This window comes from Somniosus microcephalus, chromosome 2 (genome assembly GCF_052327205.1).
Source record: "Somniosus microcephalus isolate GS21.2 chromosome 2, FLI_Smic_1.0, whole genome shotgun sequence".
Classification (NCBI taxonomy): domain Eukaryota; kingdom Metazoa; phylum Chordata; class Chondrichthyes; order Squaliformes; family Somniosidae; genus Somniosus; species Somniosus microcephalus.
Genome location: NC_140988.1, coordinates 7,788,673 through 7,811,183, shown reverse-complemented (window position 1 = coordinate 7,811,183; position 22,511 = coordinate 7,788,673). Strand labels below are relative to the sequence as shown.

The window sequence follows — 22,511 nt, the reverse complement described above, 5'->3', positions numbered from 1 at the left end:
TCTCTATTTCTATCTGTTTCTCTCTTTATTCCTATCATGGTTTCTCGTTCCCTCCTTATCTCTACCACTTTATCTCTCATTTTCTCGCTCTCTCACACTCTATCTCTTTCTCGCTCTCTCACTCTCTATCTCTTTCTCGCTCTATCTCTTTCTCGCTCTCTCACACTCTATCTCTTTCTCGCTCTCTCACTCTATCTCTTTCTCGCTCTATCTCTTTCTCGCTCTCTCACACTCTATCTCTTTCTCGCTCTCTCACACTATCTCTTTCTCGCTCTCTCACACTATCTCTTTCTCGCTCTCTCACACTATCTCTATCTCCATCACTTTCTCTGTCACAGTATCACTTTCTCTCTCTCTCTTTCTCTGTCACACTATCTCTCTCTCTCACACTATCTCTTTCTCTCTCACACTTTTTCTCTTTCTCTCTCACACTATCTCTTTCTCTCTCTCTCATTCCCCTCTCTCAGTCTTTGTCTGCTGTTTTCCCTCCGGCTCCCGGAAGTCCCGCCCTGCTTCTCCCGGAGCGCCTCCTTGTCCCGGGATTTTGCTTTGCTTCTGGCTGTGCATCTGGTCCGGGACATGCACTAACCCGGAGTCCAGCCAGCGCCGCGTCCGCCGGGCGCTCCCTCTCCACAGCCGGAGAGGAGGCTTCCCCTCCCCGCCCGGCCACATTGTAGCAGCGGCTGAGACTTTGTAGCTCCGCTGCCCTGGCATCACCCCCGGGCTGCCTTCAGCCTTCCCTGTTGCAGCCAATTCTCCCTCCATGAACAGCCCAACATGTCAGGGAAACATTACAAAGGACCCGAAGTCAGCTGCTGCATCAAGTATTTCATATTCGGCTTCAATATTATATTCTGGGTGAGTAAGACACACACACATTGCATAAGGGGAAGTCTGGCGCTGACAGCTGTGCTTTGGGATGTGTGAGTTGTGCATGAGAGAGGAAGGAGGGTGGTTTGAGAGAAGGATGCAGCGTAAGCCAGCCTGGGAAACACTGTGGGAGGCAAAAGACAGATAGTAAAGATCCGGCAATTGTTCAGTGTCAGAGAGAGAGATACTATACAAGAGAGGCTTTGTGTGGTGTGTGTCTGTGAGAGAGAGGGAGAGGCCTGGGAGTCTGTGAGAATCATGTATACTGGGCGGCACTGGATGCGTTGGCATTGTGGCATTTTTTTTTTAAAAAGGAAAGTTTTGAAGAAATTGTACCATATGCATTTCAGGCAGTCCTGGTACAGTATTGTTAACATGCATTTATCTCCTTTTGTTTATTGGCTTGTGTGCACAGGCCAAGAAGTGTGATATTTTGTGGGCTACCTCTCGTATCCAAAGGACTGTACCTCAGCACTGTTATAATCAAAAAGCAAGCTTTAAAAAAAATTATTTGCTCTGTGGTCAATGTCTTTTATTTTTTTAGCATGAATGAATTCAGTGCTAACCTAAAGGATAACGGCCGCTCAGTTACAACATAATTTTACGTGGCAGTGATTTACTGTTTTACTGGTGTCATTCTGACTATTAACTGTATGCAATTTGTTTGGCAATTATTGGTTCAGTCTGACATTATATTTTGTGTGTGTACGTACATGTGTGCACACGCGTGTGGGGGAGTGTGCACGCGTGTGGGAGAGTGTATGCGTGTGTGGGTGTATGAGTGTGTAGGTGTGCGCACGTGTGGGTGTATGTACATATGTATTCATACATGTGATGTGTGCATACATTGTGTGTATGTGCATATGCACGCATATGTATGTGAGTGCGTGTGTATATGTGTGTTTATGTATGCGTGTGTGTGCGTATATATGTGTGTGTTAACTATAATTGCCTGTGATGCTGCTCATGGTAAGGCAGGGATGTTGTTTTTTTTTATATAAGGACAGGAACCGTATATAGTGTGTAAAATAGTTTGTAGGTGTGTGCCCCTTTAAGGCTAGGAAGTGTAACTTCTTTGAAATGAATGGTGGGTTCATATAGAGGTTAGGTTACAGTAAGAACCTAGCTTTTTATTGATTGATGCATCAGCTAAGAGTTTGCAGACATAAAATTGGTGTTTTCTTGGACAGATGGATCTGGAGCACAAAGCATTTTAAGGCTGCTTTGTATCTGTCGGAAAGAGTTGAGTGCAGGAGGGGAAAAAAGTATAAATTATTCCTAATTTATTCTAATTGTTTTAAAGAGTGTACTTTCTGACACTTAAACCTAGCTTGTGGCTGTTTGTTTTGTTTTGAGTTTGTTTTAACTTATTTGCTCTTGAGAAATTGACAGTGAGTGTTAGGGGGGCAGATTTGGGGGGGGGGGGTCAGTCACATGGGAAGAATGACCCAATAAGTTGAGGATGAAAAAAATACGCCTGTGGTTAAGAGTGACATGAGTCACGCAAAACTGTTAGCAAACACCATCACACATTTTCTGTTCTGTGGAAGACTGTTAACCTATTAATGAACAGGTTCAGCCAGCTACTTAAAAAAAGACAAGTTCTAACCTGAAGGATTAGCTTATTATCAGGTTAGAACTTATCAGGAAAGATTGAACAGGCTGGGGCTCTTTTTGCTAGTAAAGAGAAGGCAGAGGGTTGAGCTGATAGAGGTCTTTAAGATCATGAAGGGGTTCGAGAGGTCTTTAAGATTATGAAGGGGTTCGATAGGGTAGACGTAGAGAAGATGTTTCCACTTGTGGGGGAGACCAGAACTAGGGGCCATCAATATAAGAGAGTCGCTAATAAATCCAACAGGGAATTCAGGAGAAATTTCTTTACCCAGAGAGTGGTGAGAATGTGGAACTCGCTACCGCAGGGAGTGGTTGAGGCGATAGTATAGATGCATTTAAGGGGAAGCTAGATAAACACATGAGGGTGAATGGAATAGAAGGATATGCTGATAGGGTGAGATGAAGAGGAGGCTCGTGTGGAACCACCTGCATGAACCAGTTGGGCCGAATGGCCTGTTTCTGTGCTGTACATTCGATGTAATCCAAATTTCCCAAATACATCATGGATTCCGAGAGCCCAGGAAAAGTCAGCATAAATTTGGTCACCTAGCCTGATATCTCCTTGCGCGGCTCGGTGTCAAATTTTGTTTGATAATCGCTGCTGTTAAGTGCCCTGGGGATGTTTTACTACATTAAAGGTGCTGTCTAAATACAAGATGTTGTTGGCTGAAAGGTCAGCAACCAGAGGACACCAATTTAAGGTAATTGGCAAAATAGGCCTCCGTGGTGCCTTGGGATGTTAAAGGTGTTGCTATATCAAAGCAAGCTATTGTTGCTGTTTTGCTTAAAAATAAATTCAAACTGTCCTGTAGTTTTAATTAAACAATTTGAATAGAATAGCGCTGGCTGCTATTTGATTGGAATTGGCATATAATTCAAGTGAAGCGACTTTAGAATTAAGAATAAACCATATCCACAGAAGAGGCGGCAGTGTCTTTAACAGCCCTTAGCTAAGCTCTTGGCACAGCCTATTCAAACAGTACAAGCCAGCAAATAAGCACTGAGTTTCCTGGGCTTTGAGGGGCCGGGGTCACTGGGGCTCGCCGGTGGTGGCAGGGGAGGGACCTCCAAATGCCTCAAAGGTTGGACACCCCTGGAGTAGAGCATGCCTTTTTGGATTGTTCTGCTGCCCTTTGTACAACTGCTGAATAATAATGTTCCACTTAAGCTGCTTAAAGAATGGAGGGTCCTTCGTACTGTGCCACGCAACTGCAGGCTGGGCATTATTGTGCAAGAGTTGTTGAAACTATCAGCCCAGTCTCTGGCTGCATAAAGGCAAACAAGGTTGCATTATAATATCAAAGAGACAAAAAATACCACTCAGAAGAGATAATGTTGCTCTGTAAGTCACTGGTCAGGTCCTATCCGAGTACAGCTTGCAGTTTTTGATTACCTTTTATCGTAGGAAGAATGGGAGGAAACAGCACGGGGCCAACAAAGACCAGACTGGGAGCCAAGGGAAGGGAGGCCGAGGAAGTCCAGCTTGTTCTCCTTGGAAAAGGAGCTTTCAGACTGCCACGTAGAAGCTTTCAAACAAGAAGTTGGACTCTGGCAAGTTGTTCACACTGACTCAGCCAAGTGCTGCCTTGTACGGCACCTTTGGGGAGCAGGATCGTGACAGATTTTGCGAGCGCATTGTACGCTTGCATTAATGTGTTCATTAATAGTGAGAGCATGCGCTCATTAAAATCCAGCCGATTCAAATCGGTGGCACTCTCCGGTGCTATGGCGACTGGGGTGGCACCCCCGGAGCATGGGAAATTTGACTCCCGTGATTTAGCTGTAAACACAGGCAAGCAGGAGGAGGGGGTTGGGGGGGGGTGGCAGCCGCAAAAAGCGCAGCAACAGACCTGCCCCTGGGTTGAGGCGAAGGCAGTCACCTCTGATCGAGGGCGCCTGCAGTCCCAGCACTAACACTGCCGCAGTCGCTGCTCTCTCAAGTTGCTGCCTGCTTCACTGAAGGAGAGTTTAAAAAGTCGGGTACATAACTTTAATGTTGAGGGTAAACTCGGGGAATTCAGTCAGAGCTGTTTCCAATGTGTACTTACCATAGAATCATGCAGGCCACTCGGCCCATCGTGCCTGTGCCGGCTCTTTGAAAGAGCTCTCCAATTAGTCCCACTCTTCTCCACCCCCCCCCCTGCTCTTTCCCCATTAGCCCTGCAAATGTTTCCTTTTCAAGTATTTATCCAACTCTCTTTTGAAAATTACGATTCAATCTGCTCCCACCGCCCTTTTAAGGGAGTAAATTCCAGATCGTAACAACTCGATTATAATATTTATAAAGTAAGCTATCGGCGAAGGCCATGGAGGCAAACAGTACAAATTGGTTCAACGTGATAATGTTTTTTTTGGAGAAAGAAGGAGCTGTGGAAAATGTTGAGAGTGCAGAATGGCATCGGCTAAAAGGGTTGAGCTGGTTAACCCAAAGGGCTGTTTTCATTTGTACGATAGCAAAATACTGCAGATGCTGGAAATCCGAAATAACAACAGAAAACGCTGGAAAAACTCAGCAGGCCAGGCAACATCCGTGGAGAGAGAAACAGGGTCAACGTTTCAAGTCGAAGACCTTTCGTCAGAACTGGAGTTCTGAAGAAGGGTTTCGACCCGAAACGTTAACTCTGTTTCTCTCTCCACGGATGTTGCCTGGCCTGCTGAGCTTTTCCAGCGTTTTCGGCTGTTTTCATTTCCTCAAGTATCATAGAATTGCATAGAAAATACAGTACAGAAACAGGCCATTCGGCCCAAACAGTTCATGCCGGCGTTTATGCTCCACTCGAGCCTCCTCCCATCCTTCTTCATCCAACTCTATCAGCATAACCCTTTCTCTCTCTCTCGCCCTTATCTAGTTTCCCCTTAAATACATCTATAAAATTTGTCTCAACTACTCCGTGTGGTAGCTAAGGTGACCTATTGAACTATCAAACTTGTTAATCTTCAGTTAATAGCCCTTCATAAAATCTCATCTCCAAAAGAAACACTGCCTGGATTGACAAAAGTCTTTCACTCCATTTACATAAAAGTTATTGCCTCTAATTGTGTCCAGTATTCATTTGTCTTGTGTTTCAAAATCACAGTGCCAAAATTCTATCTGCAACTTTGCCTTTTTTCCGCTGAAGGGAAGTATGACTTTGTGTGAACAAGAAACAACCTTCAGTTCCTCAAAGTTCCTGCCGTCCTTGATTGCTTGGTGTGGAGGTGGAATCCATTAATACTTCTGGTCACCATTTCAGACAGTATTCACAAACATACGAAATTGAGGGGCAGGAAAAGACCAGCTGGCCCATCGAGCCTGCTCCATACTCGATGCCCGGAGCATCGTGACTAAACGCTTATCTCCCTCTCCCCACCGCCCCCCCCCCCCCCCCCCCCCCCCTGGCCTCCACCCCTCCTTGCCCCCCCACCCCCGCAGCCGTGTGATCTCCTGGAAGAGCCATAAAATCCTGAGAAATAACCCAGGGCCAAATATGGGGGGGAAAATACTCTGGAAAATTCCTCTCCGACCCCCCCAAGGTGATGGACACCAGTCCAGGGGATCGCACGGACCAAGAGTTATTGTCTTTGGTCCCTGCCACAAACTCAGTTCCCTAGCCACCGACTCCGTCCCTCTCCATGGCAACTGTCTGAGGCTGAATCAGACTGTTTGCAACCTTGGTGTTGTATTTGGCTTCTGCTGCCCGTGTCCTAACTCTCACCAAGTCCCGTTCACCCATCACCCCGGTGCTTGCTGACCTACATTGGCTTCCGGTTAAGCAAGTCCATGATTTTAAGATTGTGACTTAGTGTTGAACTTTGTTTGATAATGTTCCGGTTAAGCAACGCCTCGATTTTTTAATTCTCATCCTCGCCCCGCCCTATCTCTGTAACCTCTTCCAGCCCTGCAACCCTCTGAGATCTCTGCGCTCCTCCAATTCTGGCTTCTTGCGCATCCCCCATTTCCATCGCGCCACCTTTGACAGCCGTGCCCTCAGCTGCCTGGGCCCTAAGCTCTGGAATTCCCTCCCTAAACCTTTCCACCTCTCCACCTCTTTTTCCGTCTTTAAGACGCTTCTTAAAACCTACCTCTTTGACCAAGCTTTTGGTCACCTGTCCTAATATCTCCTTATGTGGCTCGATGTCAGATTTTGTTTGATAATCGCTCCTGTGAAGCGCCTTGGGATGTTTTACTACGTTAAAGGTGCTGTATAAATGCAAGTTATTGTCATTATCTATAAAGACACTGACCTTCTCTATGATGGGCTCTCAGCCCCAGTCAGGAACCGGCCCAGCTCCCTCTCGAAGGCCGAGAGTCAGCACCCACCGCACCAGCCCGCAACACATTCCAGAGGCTCACTGCTCCCTGGGGAAAGAAGAACCGCCCAACAATCCAGCCTATTCCTACTCTTACACAGTTTAGTCTCGTGTCCCCTGGTCACACCCCCCCCCCCCCCCCCAAACTGTTAGGTTGGAATAATCTCTCGATAGGCAGGCTAGCCAGCCCTTTAATTATTTTATAGCCCTCTATCCGGTCGCCTGGAAGTCTACGCTGCTCTAAAGTGAAGAGACTTTGAAAGAGAAAACTTTTTTTCCCCCCCGAACGGAGCTCACAGATTTGTTGAAAATCTGGTTCCAGATGTTCAAACAGCTGTGGGTGCTTGCAGAAAACATCTTTTTGTGAAACATTGATGACTTTAGAGATGATCGAGCAGCATTTTTGTGCAGTTGCACTCTGCTCACTGACCAGTTGGCCATTGATGCCGTAGGAACAGGAGTAGGCCATTCGGCCCCTCGAGCCTGCTCTGCCATTCAATGAGATCATGGCTGATCTGCGATCTAACTCTATGTACCCGCCTTTGTCCCATATCCCTTAATACCTTTGGTTAACAATTTATCAATCACCAATTTAAAATTAATTGGTCTAGCATCAATTGCCATTTGCGGAAGAGAGTTCCAAACTTCTACCAGCCTTTGTGTGTAGAAGTGTTTCCTAATTTCACTCCTGAAAGGCCTGGCTCTAATCTTTAGACTCTGCCCCCTAGTCCTAGACTCCCCAACCAGCGGAAATAGTTTCTCTCTCTCTCTCTACCCTATCAGTTCCCTTTAATATCTTGATAAACTTGGATCAAATTACCCCTTAATCGTCTAAGTTGTCCTTTCCATCTTTCAGCTTTAGGGAGAGCTTGGCGGATCGAGGGGCTGAATGGCCTACTCCTGTTCCAAAAGGTTGACCGGAGTTGAGAATTGAGAGCGATCTAGACTTTTTTTTGAGCCAAAAGAGAAATTTGCAATTTCTAGAACATGTTACTTGCCATTGCTTCTTTCTAAAGCGGGGGGAGGGGATCCTGCAAGAAGCTCAATGGGATGTAAATGATTGCCAGGGAAACGAGGCATATTCAGCATGGCCAGGTTGAGAATTCAGTTACTGATGGAGTTATTTTCACTTCACTGAATACATGATGGTGAATATTTCTCAAAAGAAAAAGCCCAGCCGTCTTCTGCCCTTATGTTCCATGTTGCTATGGCAATGAGTTGAGAGACCAAGTAAATGCTACTATTTTTTAAAGGGGATTTATCCTTTTTTTTGTCCTAGTTTTGCTTTCCTGTTTCTACCCTATATGGCCTTTGCCTATGGTGCTTTGAACCAACTGCTAGGAAATACGAGTGTGTGGCCCAGGAATAGTTGTCTTTGTGATTTTTTCTCTCTCTCTGCCTGACCTGCTCTCCCTCAAACACCTCCCCATCTCGGTGCCACGGTAATGAATGCAAACGCGGCAAATTGGGAGTGGGGGTGGGGGGGCGAATCGAATAACATTGCTGCTGCAGTGTCCCATTGCTCTGCCACTGCGCTCGATTTCATAAGATCGCAAGGCATATAGAATCTTAGAATGACACAGCACGGAAGGAGGCCGTTCGGCCCATCGTGCCTGTGCCGGCTCTTTGAAAGAGCTCTTCGATTAGTCCCACTCCCCCCTGCTCTGTCCCCAGAGCCCTGCAAATTTTTCCTTTTCGAGTATTTATCCGATTCCCTTTTGAAAGTTACAGTTAAATCCGTTTGCACCGCCCCTTCAGGCAGCGCGTTCCGGATCACAACAACTCACCGCGTAATTATTTTCTTTTATCTTCCTGTTGCGTCTGCTTCTTTTGCCAATTACCTTAAAAAATATATATATGGATGAGGAAGGATGTTTGGGGCCCATCTTAGCTCATCGATCCAGATTGACCCTACAGGTTGTGTGCAAAGGGTGCCACGTGTTAAACTCCGAACACTGATCACTGTGTGAAGAACAGCTTCCTTCGCCAGTCCTAGATTTGACTTTTGCTTGTTTGAATCCTTGTCCTGTCGTCACGCTTTAATTTGAAGCCGTGTTCCACTCTTCTACACCACTTACTGACTTCTAAACCTCTGTACAGTCACCAACAAGTTGCCTCCTTCCAATGCTTATAAGTCCAAGTTTATTCAATCTTTCCTCGTATCAGTTCTGTGATTCTGTCTCTTGACTCGGCTCTGCTCCAGGGTTTGAAGACCTCCCTTGTGTCAGAGTCATCTGGCACCCTTCATACTGTACTTATTTTGCTGATTTGTCGTCTTCCTGATGTGTCGTACTTTACGCGTGTCTGCGTTAAACTTCACCTGTCAGTGCTTCACCCACTTGCATATTATGCCGCGTTCATAGTTTGTCGTTTTTGGACTCCGATTCAGTTGTCCCTCCTGGTTTGGTTTGGTTTGTTCTGTTCAGTTTGACCAGTTGGCATTATGCTTCTGGATCCAAGTCATTAAATGTAAATTGAAACAGTAGAAGTCCCAACACCAACCCTGGAGAATTCCACTCTGCACTTCTCCCCACCTAACGTCGATCCCCTAACAGCTATCCACTTTTTCTTGGCCTTCAACCACTTTTGTTTAACCATTTCCAGGTTTTACCTTGTTAGTAGCAACCTTTCATCTGGACCTTTTTGTCAAAGGCTTTTGGGGAGCTAAATACACTAATATGTTATTTGGCTTTCCAGGGTCCACCTGAGATGCAAGTTCCTCAAAATAGTGAAGGAGCTCGATCAGGCAGGGTGTTCCCCACTTGAACTAGTGCTGGCTGCTGTTTGCGAGGTTACTAAAAAGAAAAAGAAGAAAGACTTGCGCCTATAATGACCCCAGTATGTCCCAAAAGTGCTTTATTGTACTTTTGAAGTGCAGTCGCTGTTGTAATGTAGGAAACGAGGCAGCCAATTTACGCACAGCAAGCTCCCAGAAACTGCAATGTGATGATGACCAGAGAATCTGTTCTAGTGATGCTGGTTGAGGGATAAATATTGGCCCAGGACCTTCGTGACTGTGGCGCAATGCCCCTTCTTGTTTGTGTTCAGTGCAGTTCACTCCTGTTTTACTCTACTCTCTTTTCTCAGGACCACTTCCATTGTACTCCTACCTGTCCCACCTCTCAGCACCTCTCCTGCAATGGCTTCTCCTCCCATCCCCGCATGGTCCCTTCGGGAGGGCCCCCCAAGGTTAGGACAGAGAGGAGTGGGCATGGAGACTGAGCAGAGTTGGGAGGAGCAGAACCAACCACATCTTCGGTCACCTCCCTGAATCCTACCGCTCGGTGTCTGTTTCTTCTCTCTGAAGTATCTCGGGACATTTTACTTTGTTAACTCGAGCTTCGTGAATGCGAGTTGTTTTTTTTGTTGTAACTTGAATATCGCCATGAACCTTCTGTATTGCCCTCGGGCCATCTTGTGCATCTCCATACGTGACGACATGTTGCCACGGAAACTGAACAGCCAAACCGAAATCGCTGCTTTGTTCCGCTCTGGTGGTGGGGGGGGGGGCGTGGAGAGGGTCAAGGAATTCATAAAAATGTCTTTGTGCAAATCCTACCAGTGCTGCCAAATGCTGTAATAAAATATTGTTGGGAGCTCCGGATGGTATTTGGCTCAAGCAGATAATCTAACATCAGTTCACTACTGCCTGAAAGGAAAGCCTTCGGGTGTGATGTAGTTTTGGATTGACTCTAGAGACTTTGTGGAGTAGAGCATTGCACCATATAAGGAAGTGGATTAATCGGCTACCTGTGGGGACTTGTAGTAGAAGTTAGTGGTTTATGAAACAATTAATGGGGCAGTCAGTCTGATGACTGTTGATATTTTTTGTTGCTTATGTTGAATTAGTATTCGTTAGCTTTCCTCCCATTAAAAAAAAACCCTTTTTCATATCATAGGAACAGGAAGAGGCCATTCAGCCCCTCGAGCCGGTTCCACCATTCAATTAGATCATGGCTGATCTGTATCTTAACTCCGTCTCCCTGCCTTTACATCATTGACATTGCTGAGGGACAATGAGTGGGTGCATCCATTCACTCTGCCTCCAGTGGGAAATTCGAGAATATATAGGCAGGATTTCCCAGCAGAATTTTTAAAAAAACCCACCATGGGCGAATCACCCTGGATATGTAATTTGCAGAGCTCCTAGCAGTCTCGCCTCTGAGTCAGAAGGTTGTGGGTTCAAGTCTTGCTCCAGAGACTTGAACACACAAAATCCGGGCTGACATGCCCAGTGCCAGTACTGAGGGGGTGCTGCACTGTCAGAGGTGCCGTCTTTCAGATGAGACGTTAAACCGAGGGCCCGTCTGCCCCCTCAGGTGGAGATCCCATGTCACTATTTCAAAGAGGAGCTGGGGTGTTATAAAGAAAGAAAGACTTACATTTACATAGCGCCTTTCACGACCACCGGACGTCTCAAAAGCGCTTTACAGCTTTTCAGTACTTTTTTGGAGTGTAGTCACTGTTGTAATGTGGGAACTGTTCTCCCGGTATCCTGGCCAATATTTACCCCTCAAACAACATCACTAAAAACAGATTATCTGGTCATTATCACATTGCTGTTTGTGGGAGCTTGCTGTGCGCAGATTGGCTGCCTCGTTTCCTACATTACAACAGTGACTGCACTTGAAAAAGTGCTTCATTGGCTGTAATGACACTTCGGGCCGTCCTGAGGTTGTGCAAGGCACTATAGAAATGCAAGTCCTTTAATTAGTTCACTAGCTCGCACACGGAGAATTGGCACTCGGGAGCGATACCAGATGCTTGCAATGCTAAGGCATTCTGCCACGGCCCAATTATGTGGGTCGGCGCAAAGTCTTCCTTTCCCCAACACACACATTAAAAATAATAATCGATGTCCACAATCGGGACAGTGCATGTTTTTTCCGAAGAACGGTGTCACGAAACAGTCCGGATAGATGCACAGAGTGATGGCGCTGCCTGATTGAGACTCGTTGAGGAATTGACGGGTGTTTCATGTTGGAAAAAGACAAGACCAACAGGGAGCGAGAGAGGGGCAAGCTGAGGTGTTTCAGAGCGAGAGAGGGGCAAGCTGAGGTGTTTCAGATGGATAATGCGGCAAGAAGCTAGATAATGACCGAGGTGGCTCCACAGGAAATGAATAAAAGACATGGTTACAAGTCCTGGCTTCTATATTAAAAAGAAAAACCGACAGAAGAAAAGCCGCCCGAACGAAATAAGAAAGGACTTGAGTTTCTGCCGCGCCTGCCATTCTGGGACCTCGCGATGTCCCAAAGCGCTTCACAGCCAATGAAGCACTTTGAGTGCAGTCACTGTGGTAATGTAGGGAAACGCAGCGACTTGCATTTATACCGTGCCTTTAACGTAATAAAACATCCGAAAGCGCTTCACAGGAGCATTATCAAAAAAAATCAAAATTTTGACACCGAGCCCGATAACGCAGCGGACAATTTTACGCACAGCAAGCTCCCACAAACAGCAATGTGATAATGACCGGATAATTTGTGTGTTTTTTTTTAGTGATGTTGGTTGAGGGATAAATATTGGCCCAGGACACCTGGAAGAACTCCCCCCTGCTGCTCTTCGGAATAGTGCCGTGGGATCTTTTACGCCCACCTGAGAGCAGACGGGGCCTCGGTTTAATGTCTCATCCGAAAGACGGCACCTCCGACAGTGCAGCACTCCCTCAGTACTGATACTGGGAGTGTCAGCCTAGATTTTGTGCTCGAGTCTCTGGAATGAGGTAAATTAGGTGAGTGGAGAGGGATGAGTGACTGCCTTTTGCGATACTTGACCCTGGGTTTGTGCAGGCTTGTGAATTGTAAATGTTCAGAGAAAAAGTTACATCTTGATCACATTAGCAAGCGAACATAGGAAGGAACAGAGGAACAGGAGGAAGGAACAGAGGAACAGGAGGAGGCCATTCAGCCCCTCGAGCCTGTTACACAGGAACATGAGGAGGCCATTCAGTCCCTCGAGCCTGTTACACAGGAACAGGAGGAGGCTATTCAGCTCCTCGAGCCGGTTATATAGGAACAGGAGGAGGCCATTCAGTCCCTCGAGCCTGTTACACAGGAACAGGAGGAGGCTATTCAGCCCCTCGAGCCGTTTACACAGGAACAGGAAAAGGCCATTCAGCCCCTTGAGCCTGTTACACAGGAACAGGAGGAGGCCATTCAGCCCCTCGAGCCTGTTACACAGGAACAGGAGGAGGCCATTCAGCCCCTCGAGCCTGTTACACAGTGTGGTAAACCACTTTTGTCGTTCACTATCGTTACACTATAGTTATCACTGTTATATCGTTACTCTATGGTTATCACTGGTTATCATATACCTATCAATTCAGCCAATAAAAACCTATAGTTACTTTCTTAACTCGTCGCTTTTCATTGGATGAATTGATAGGTATATCAATTTTATTGGCTAAATTTTAAAATGTCGACACTTGAGCAGTCAAACGACCAGCCAAGCGACCAGCCAGACGCCCAGCCACAGCAGCCAGCCTGGCTGCGAGCCCTCCGGCCACCGTACCTGGATCTAAACCCACAGGCAGCAAACTCAGCCCTCGACTTCGAACACTGGCTGAGCTGTTTCGAATCCTACCTGGGAGAATTCCAGAAATCCGTGCCTCAGAAATCCATGCTAAGAATTCTGACCGCCCAAGTGAGCCCTAAAGTATTCGCACTCATCCGGGACCTTAAAACATACGAAGCCGCCATCAACCTGCTGAAACAACGGTACCGGAGCCCGGTAAACTCCATGTATGCCAGACACCTCCTAAGATCCGGCCCGCAACAGCCAGGAGAGTCGGTAGATGAATTTTTACGGGCGCTACAAGCACTCGGCAGGGACTGTGACTTTAAAGCGGTATCAGCAGCAGAAAATACTGAAGATAATGTCCGCGATGCCTTCGTGAAAGGCCTGCGGTCCGACTACGCACGGCAAAGACTTCTTGAAGCAAAGGACCTTGACCTGAACACAGCTGCAGCCCTCGCTCGCTCCCTAGAAGTGGCCCATCGGGACCTCGAGGCGTACTCCAGGTACAGTAATTTGCGACCCTGGGACTCGGGACCGACCCCGACCGCGATACCCCTCGCAGCGCCGCCCCTGGGACCTACCTCTGCGCCTCTGCGTCGGCGTCCCGGACCCGATCGGGACCGCCACCCCCGGTACCGGCTGCGACTTCGGACCCCCGCGATCGGGCCGCCGGCTGCTTCTTCTGCGGCCAGGCGAAACATCCTAGGGCGCGCTGCCCAGCGAGAAACGCGACGTGCTCAAGCTGCCTGAAGAAAGGCCACTTTGCTAAGGCCTGCAGAGGCCAACAGAGATCAACAGAGGCCAGCAGTGCCTCATGCGAGTTGTGGGGGCGGCCATCTTCCATCAAGGCCACAGATGCCAGCATCCCCACGTGTGAGTCATGGGGGCGGCCATCTTTGATCCAGGCAACTGACACCAGCAGTGCCTCATGTGAGTTGTGGGGGCAGCCATCTTCTCCGCCATTTTGTCCAACCTCGTGGGCGCCGCCATTTTACCCTCCACGCTCGACCGCCACCTCGCCTCCGGACTCGACCACCGCCTCACCCGCAGACTACGGCAGCTCGCTGAGCCACACATTAGCCTCCGTCACACTGGACCAAGCCCGCCCGCACCACCTGTCCAAGTCCATGATGGACATCAAAGTAAACGGCCGCGCCATGACCTGCCTGTTCGACAGCGGAAGCACGGAGAGTTTCATCCACCCAGACACGGTGAGCCACTACTCCCTCACTGTCCGGCCAACGCGCAACCGGATCTCGATGGCATCGAGGTCCCACGCCACAGACATCAGCGGCTACTGTGTCGTGACCCTGTCGGTTAAGGGCACGGAGTATAAAAATTTTAAACTCCTCGTCCTCCCCCAGCTCTGCGCTGCCGTCCTACTAGGGCTGGACTTCCAATCCCACCTCCAAAGCGTCACTCTAGCATACGGCGGACCCCTCCCCCCACTCAGTCGACAACCAGCAGCCTTTAAACCGCCCACCGCGTAACACCTGCGGCCTATCCACCCTCAAGGTCCCGCCACCTTCCCTGTTCGCTAACCTCACCCCCGACTGCAAACCCGTCGCTACCAAGAGCAGGCGGTACAGCGCCGGGGACAGAGCCTTCATTAGCTCTGAGGTGCAGCGTCTCCTGAAGGAGGGCATCATCGAGGGGAGCAGCAGCCCCTGGCGTGCCCAGGTCGTGGTCGTTAAGACCGGCAATAAAGACCGCCTGGTCATCGACTACAGCCAGACCATAAACCGGTACACCCAGCTGGACGCATACCCCCTTCCCCGCATATCTGATATGGTCAATCAGATTGCACAATACCGAGTATTCTCTACCATCGACCTTAAGTCGGCCTACCACCAACTCCCTATCCGCCCTGAGGACCGCCAGTATACCGCCTTCGAAGCGAATGGCCGCCTCTACCACTTCCTTAGGGTTCCCTTCGGCGTCACCAATGGGGTTTCGGTCTTCCAAAGGGAGATGGACCGGATGGTTGACCAGAACGGGCTGCACGCCACGTTCCCCTATCTAGATAACGTCACCATCTGCGGCCGCGACCGGCAGGACCATGATGTTAATCTGGAGAGATTCCTCCGTACGGCCCAACGGCTGAACCTCACCTACAATAAGGAGAAATGTGTGTTTAACACCTCACGCCTTGCCATCCTCGGCTGCGTAGTAGAGGACGGACTCATCGGCCCCGACCCCGAAAGAATGCGCCCCCTCATGGAGTTACCCCTCCCCCACTGCCCAAAGGCGCTGAAGAGAACCCTGGGGCTCTTCGCCTACTATGCCCAATGGGTGCCCAATTATGCGGACAAAGCCAGACCCCTCATGAAGTCCACATCCTTCCCCCTTACGGAGGAAGCGTGCGCTGCCTTCTCCCTCATTAAGGGAGACATTGCTAAGGCCACAATGCACGCGGTGGATGAGTCCATCCCCTTCCAAGTGGAGAGCGATGCATCCGACTTCGCCCTAGCCGCTACCCTTAACCAGGAGGGGAGACCGGTGGCCTTCTTCTCAAGGACCCTACAGGGCCCTGAGATCCGACACTCGTCGGTCGAGAAGGAGGCCCAGGCGATTGTGGAGGCTGTACGACGCTGGAGGCACTACCTGGCAGGCAAACGATTTACCCTCCTCACCGACCAGCGTTCGGTCGCTTTTATGTTTAATAACAAGCTGAGGGGTAAAATCAAGAACGACAAGATCTTGAGGTGGAGAATCGAACTCTCCACCTATGATTATGATATCTTGTACCGGCCAGGTAAGCTGAACGAACCCCCTGATGCTCTATCACGAATTACATGCGCCAACGCGCAAATTGATAGACTTCAGACCCTCCACAACGACCTCTGCCACCCCGGAGTCACCAGACTTTACCACTTCATTAAGGCCCGCAACCTGCCCTACTCCATCGAGGAGGTCAGGACCATGACCAGGAACTGCCAGACCTGTGCCGAGTGCAAACCGCATTTCTTTAGGCCGGACAGAGCAAGCCTGATCAAGGCCACCCGCCCCTTCGAGCGCTTGAGCATCGATTTTAAGGGGCCCCTCCCGTCCTCTGACCATAATGTGTACTTCCTCAACATTGTTGATGAGTACTCCCGTTTCCCCTTCGCCTTCCCCTGCCCAGACATGACCAGTACCACGGTCATTAAATGCCTGAACGACCTCTTCGCCTTGTTCGGGTTCCCAAACTATATACATAGTGACCGGGGCTCCTCCTTCATGAGCGAGGAACTCCGCCAGTTCCTACTAGCAAGAGGTATTGCTGCAAGCAGGACCACCAGCTACAACCCTCGAGGGAACGGCCAGGTGGAAAGAGAGAACGCGACTGTATGGAAGGCCGTCCTCTTAGCCTTAAAGTCTAAGGGCCTCCCAACCTCCCGCTGGCAGGAAGTCCTCCCGGCAGCGCTGCATTCCATCCGGTCACTACTTTGCACTGCCATTAACGCCACTCCCCATGAACGAATGTTTGTTTTCCCCAGGAAGTCGACTACGGGAACCACACTACCAACCTGGCTGACCTCTCCGGGGCCCGTCCTGCTGCGAAAGCACGTGAGGGCCCATAAAACGGACCCCCTGGTCGAGAGGGTGAACCTCCTGCACGCCAACCCTCAGTACGCCTATGTGGCATACCCAGACGGGCGGGAGGACACAGTCTCCTTGCGAGACCTCGCACCCTCGGGCATTCCGGAGACACCACCTTCACCCCCCCCCCCCCACCCCCCCCCCCCCGATTCCAGCTCAGGTAGACGGCATGCCGGAACCCCACGAGGCCTCGCCGACCACGCAGACACCAGCATCACCACCGGAGAATGCAACACCGCCGCTGCGACCGGGGGGGTGAAGGTGGTGTCTCCGGAATGCCCGAGGGTGCGAGGTCTCGCAAGGAGACTGTGTCCTCCCGCCCGTCTGGGTATGCCACATAGGCGTACTGAGGGTTGGCGTGCAGGAGGTTCACCCTCTCGACCAGGGGGTCCGTTTTATGGGCCCTCACGTGCTTTCGCAGCAGGACGGGCCCCGGAGAGGTCAGCCAGGTTGGTAGTGTGGTTCCCGTAGTCGACTTCCTAAGGAAAACAAACATTCGTTCATGGGGGGTGGCGTTAATGGCAGTGCAAAGTAGTGACCGGATGGAATGCAGCGCTGCCGGGAGGACTTCCTGCCAGCGGGAGGTTGGGAGGCCCTTAGACTTTAAGGCTAAGAGGACGGCCTTCCATACAGTCGCGTTCTCTCTTTCCACCTGGCCGTTCCCTCGAGGGTTGTAGCTGGTGGTCCTGCTTGCAGCAATACCTCTTGCTAGTAGGAACTGGCGGAGTTCCTCGCTCATGAAGGAGGAGCCCCGGTCACTATGTATATAGTTTGGGAACCCGAACAAGGCGAAGAGGTCGTTCAGGCATTTAATGACCGTGGTGCTGGTCATGTCTGGGCAGGGGAAGGCGAAGGGGAAACGGGAGTACTCATCAACAATGTTGAGGAAGTACACATTATGGTCAGAGGACGGGAGGGGCCCCTTAAAATCGATGCTCAAGCGCTCGAAGGGGCGGGTGGCCTTGATCAGGCTTGCTCTGTCCGGCCTAAAGAAATGCGGTTTGCACTCGGCACAGGTCTGGCAGTTCCTGGTCATGGTCCTGACCTCCTCGATGGAGTAGGGCAGGTTGCGGGCCTTAATGAAGTGGTAAAGTCTGGTGACTCCGGGGTGGCAGAGGTCGTTGTGGAGGGTCTGAAGTCTTATCAATTTGCGCGTTGGCGCATGTAATTCGTGATAGAGCATCAGGGGGTTCGTTCAGCTTACCTGGCCGGTACAAGATATCATAATCATAGGTGGAGAGTTCGATTCTCCACCTCAAGATCTTGTCGTTCTTGATTTTACCCCTCAGCTTGTTATTAAACATAAAAGCGACCGAACGCTGGTCGGTGAGGAGGGTAAATCGTTTGCCTGCCAGGTAGTGCCTCCAGCGTCGTACAGCCTCCACAATCGCCTGGGCCTCCTTCTCGACCGACGAGTGTCGGATCTCAGGGCCCTGTAGGGTCCTTGAGAAGAAGGCCACCGGTCTCCCCTCCTGGTTAAGGGTAGCGGCTAGGGCGAAGTCGGATGCATCGCTCTCCACTTGGAAGGGGATGGACTCATCCACCGCGTGCATTGTGGCCTTAGCAATGTCTCCCTTAATGAGGGAGAAGGCAGCGCACGCTTCCTCCGTAAGGGGGAAGGATGTGGACTTCATGAGGGGTCTGGCTTTGTCCGCATAATTGGGCACCCATTGGGCATAGTAGGCGAAGAGCCCCAGGGTTCTCTTCAGCGCCTTTGGGCAGTGGGGGAGGGGTAACTCCATGAGGGGGCGCATTCTTTCGGGGTCGGGGCCGATGAGTCCGTCCTCTACTACGCAGCCGAGGATGGCAAGGCGTGAGGTGTTAAACACACATTTCTCCTTATTGTAGGTGAGGTTCAGCCGTTGGGCCGTACGGAGGAATCTCTCCAGATTAACATCATGGTCCTGCCGGTCGCGGCCGCAGATGGTGACGTTATCTAGATAGGGGAACGTGGCGTGCAGCCCGTTCTGGTCAACCTATACAAAAGGGACGGTCTACACCTGTGCAGAGATGGAACTGATGTTCTCGGGGTAATTTTTGATAAAGCAGTTCGGGAGCATTTAAACTAGTATGGCAGGGGGCTAGAAACCTATGTAGTGAAATAGAGGAAAGTGAAAGGCAGACAGAAATAAATGGTAAAAGGGTGAGGAACAAAAAACAAAGGGCCAAACTAATTCATAAAAAATGTGAGCATAAAAAAAGCCTGAGGGTTTTATACCTTAATGCGAGAAGCATCAGGAACAAGGTAGATGAATTAGCTGTGGAAATAGAGGTTAATAATTATGATCTAATTGGGATTACGGAAACATGGTTGCAGGGTGAGCAGGGCTGGGAGCTTAACATACAGGGATATTCAGTATTTAGGAAGGATCGACAAAAAAGAAAGGGAGGAGGGGTAGCATTGCTAGTAAAAGAGGGGATAAATGCAATTGAAAGGAAGGATATTAACTCAGTTAATACAGAATCTATATGGGTGGAGCTAAGAAATAGCGAGGGGCGAAAAACATTAATAGGAGTGGTATATAGGCCTCCAAATAGTAAAATAGAGGTTAGGGAGGGCATCACGAGGGAAATTAGAGAAGCGTGCAATAAGAGCACAGCTGTCATCATAGGTGACTTTAACTTACATATAGATTGGACTAGCCTAATCAGTAAAAATAATGAGGAGGAGGAATTCCTTGAGTGTTTAAGGGATGGTTATCTGGATCAATATGTCGAGGAACCAACTCGGGAACAGGCTATATTGGACTGGGTACTGTGCAATGAGAAGGGACTAATCAGTAATCTTGTTGTACGGGGACCCTTGGGTCAGAGCGATCATAACATGATCGATTTCTCACTCGAAATGGAGAGCGAAGAAATTGACTCAGAGACTAAGGTCCTGAATTTAAACAAGGGGAATTATGATGCCATGAGACGGGAACTGAGTAGGTCTGATTGGACAACGATCCTGAGAGGACTGGAGGTAGATAAACAATGGCAAACATTTAAAGATAGAATGACAAAATTGCAAAAATTGTTTATACCAATCTGGCATAAAAGGAAATCTAAAAAGGTGACTCAACCGTGGATAACAGGGGAAATTAGAGACAGCATAAAATCCAAAGATAGGGCGTATAAAATAGCCAAAAAAAGCGCCAGAGCGGAAGATTGGGAACAGTTTAAGATAGAGCAAAGGAGGGCAAAGGGCATGATCAAGAGGGGCAAAATAGCTTACGAAAACAAGCTGGCGGAAAATATAAAAACTAACTCCAAAAGCTTTTATAAATATATCAAAAGGAAAAGACTGGTGAAAACCAAAGTTGGTCCATTGCAGTCAGATACGGGGGAATATATAATGGGAAATAAGGAAATGGCAGATCAACTAAATGCATACTTTGGGTCAGTCTTTACGAAGGAAGACACAAAAAACCTCCCTGGGATATCGGGAAAAATAGGGACATTGGCAAAGGAGGAACTGACGCAAATCAATATCTCTAAGGATATGGTGTTAAGGAAGCTAAAGGGATTGAAGGTGGACAAATCCCCAGGGCCTGATAACATGCATCCTAGGGTACTGAAGGAGGTGGCCCTAGAGATAGCGGATGCACTAAGGATGATTTTTCAGAATTCATTAGACTCGGGAACAGTGCCGATGGATTGGAGGGTAGCTAACGTTACCCCACTATTCAAAAAGGGGGGTAGGGAAAAAGCAGGTAATTACAGACCTGTAAGCCTTACATCAGTTGTGGGCAAAATGCTGGAGTCCATCATTAAGGATGAAATAGCGGAGCACTTAGCAAATGGGGACAGGATAGGACAGAGTCAACATGGATTTACAAAGGGTAAATCGTGCTTGACTAATCTATTGGAATTTTTTGAGGGAGTAACTGGTAGAATAGATGGGGGAGAGCCAGTAGATGTGGTGTACCTGGACTTCCAAAAGGCCTTCGATAAGGTCCCACATAAAAGATTAGCATGGAAAATTGAGGCTCATGGGATAAAGGGGAAAGTTTTGGCGTGGATAGGGAACTGGCTGTCAGATAGAAAACAGAGAGTTGGAATAAACGGCTCATTTTCTGAATGGCAGGCAGTAACAAGTGGGGTACCACAGGGATCTGTCCTGGGCCCCCAGCTGTTCACAATTTACATTAATGACCTGGATCAGGGAGTCGGATGCAGCATTTCCAAATTTGCAGACGACACTAAACTAGGAGGTGGGGTGGGCTCAGAGGAAGAGACCAGGAAGCTCCAGAGCGATTTGGACAGACTGGGCGATTGGGCGGATAAATGGCAGATGCACTATAATGTGGACAAGTGCGAAGTTATCCACCTTGGGTGCAGGAACGGGAGGGCAAATTATTATTTAAATGGCAATAGATTGGGAGAGGGGGAAGTACAGAGAGACCTGGGTGTTCTTGTACACCAGTCACTGAAGGCGAGCATGCAGGTGCAACAGGCGGTCAAGAAGGCAAACGGTATGCTGGCCTTCATAGCAAAAGGGTTAGAATACAGGAACAGGGATACCTTGCTGCAGCTGTACAGGGCACTGGTGAGACCACACCTCGAGTACTGTGTACAGTTTTGGTCGCCTCATCTGAGGAAGGATGTTCTTGCCATGGAGGGGGTGCAGCGGCGATTCACCAGGCTGATACCAGGAATGGCGGGAATGACCTATGAGGAGAGACTATGTAGTTTAGGGATGTACACACTGGAGTTTAGAAGATTGAGAGGGGACCTCATAGAAGTGTATAAAATTCTGACAGGTCTAGACAGACTGGATGCAGAAGGAATGTTTCCCTTGGCGGGTGAAAACAGAACTAGAGGACATAATTTAAGGATAAGGGCTAAACCATTTAGGACAGAGATGAGGGGGAATTTCTTCACTCAGAGAGTGGTGAACCTGTGGAACTCATTGCCACAGAGGGCAGTGTACGCCAGCTCATTAAATATATTTAAGAGGGAATTAGATATATTTCTACGGGCAAAAGGGGTTAAGGGTTACGGAGAGAAGGCGGGGACGGGATACTGAATTAAAGGATCAGCCATGATCTCATTAAATGGCGGAGCAGGCACGAAGGGCCGAATGGCCTACTCCTGCTCCTATCTTCTATGTATCTATGTATCTCCCTTTGGAAGACCGAAACCCCGTTGGTGACGCCGAAGGGAACCCTAAGGAAGTGGTAGAGGCGGCCATTCGCTTCGAAGGCGGTATACTGGCGGTCCTCAGGGCGGATAGGGAGTTGGTGGTAGGCCGACTTAAGGTCGATGGTAGAGAATACTCGGTATTGTGCAATCTGATTGACCATATCAGATATGCGGGGAAGGGGGTATGCGTCCAGCTGGGTGTACCGGTTTATGGTCTGGCTGTAGTCGATGACCAGGCGGTCTTTATTGCCGGTCTTAACGACCACGACCTGGGCACGCCAGGGGCTGCTGCTCCCCTCGATGATGCCCTCCTTCAGGAGACGCTGCACCTCAGAGCTAATGAAGGCTCTGTCCCCGGCGCTGTACCGCCTGCTCTTGGTAGCGACGGGTTTGCAGTCGGGGGTGAGGTTAGCGAACAGGGAAGGTGGCGGGACCTTGAGGGTGGATAGGCCGCAGGTGTTACGCGGTGGGCGGTTTAAAGGCTGCTGGTTGTCGACTGAGTGGGGGGA

General features: G+C 49.3%; 1 protein-coding gene across 1 annotated transcript in view; it reads left to right on the top strand.

Moving 5' to 3' along the window:
* Nucleotides 1-269: 269 nt before the first annotated feature.
* Nucleotides 270-22,511, top strand: part of LOC147122533 (tetraspanin-5-like) — a 159,368-nt gene continuing 137,126 nt past the window's right edge. The window contains exon 1 of the mRNA XM_086005154.1: nt 270-858. Coding sequence (XP_085861280.1) covers nt 778-858 — 81 coding nt within the window. The 5' untranslated portion in view covers nt 270-777. The remainder of the gene's footprint in view (nt 859-22,511) is intronic.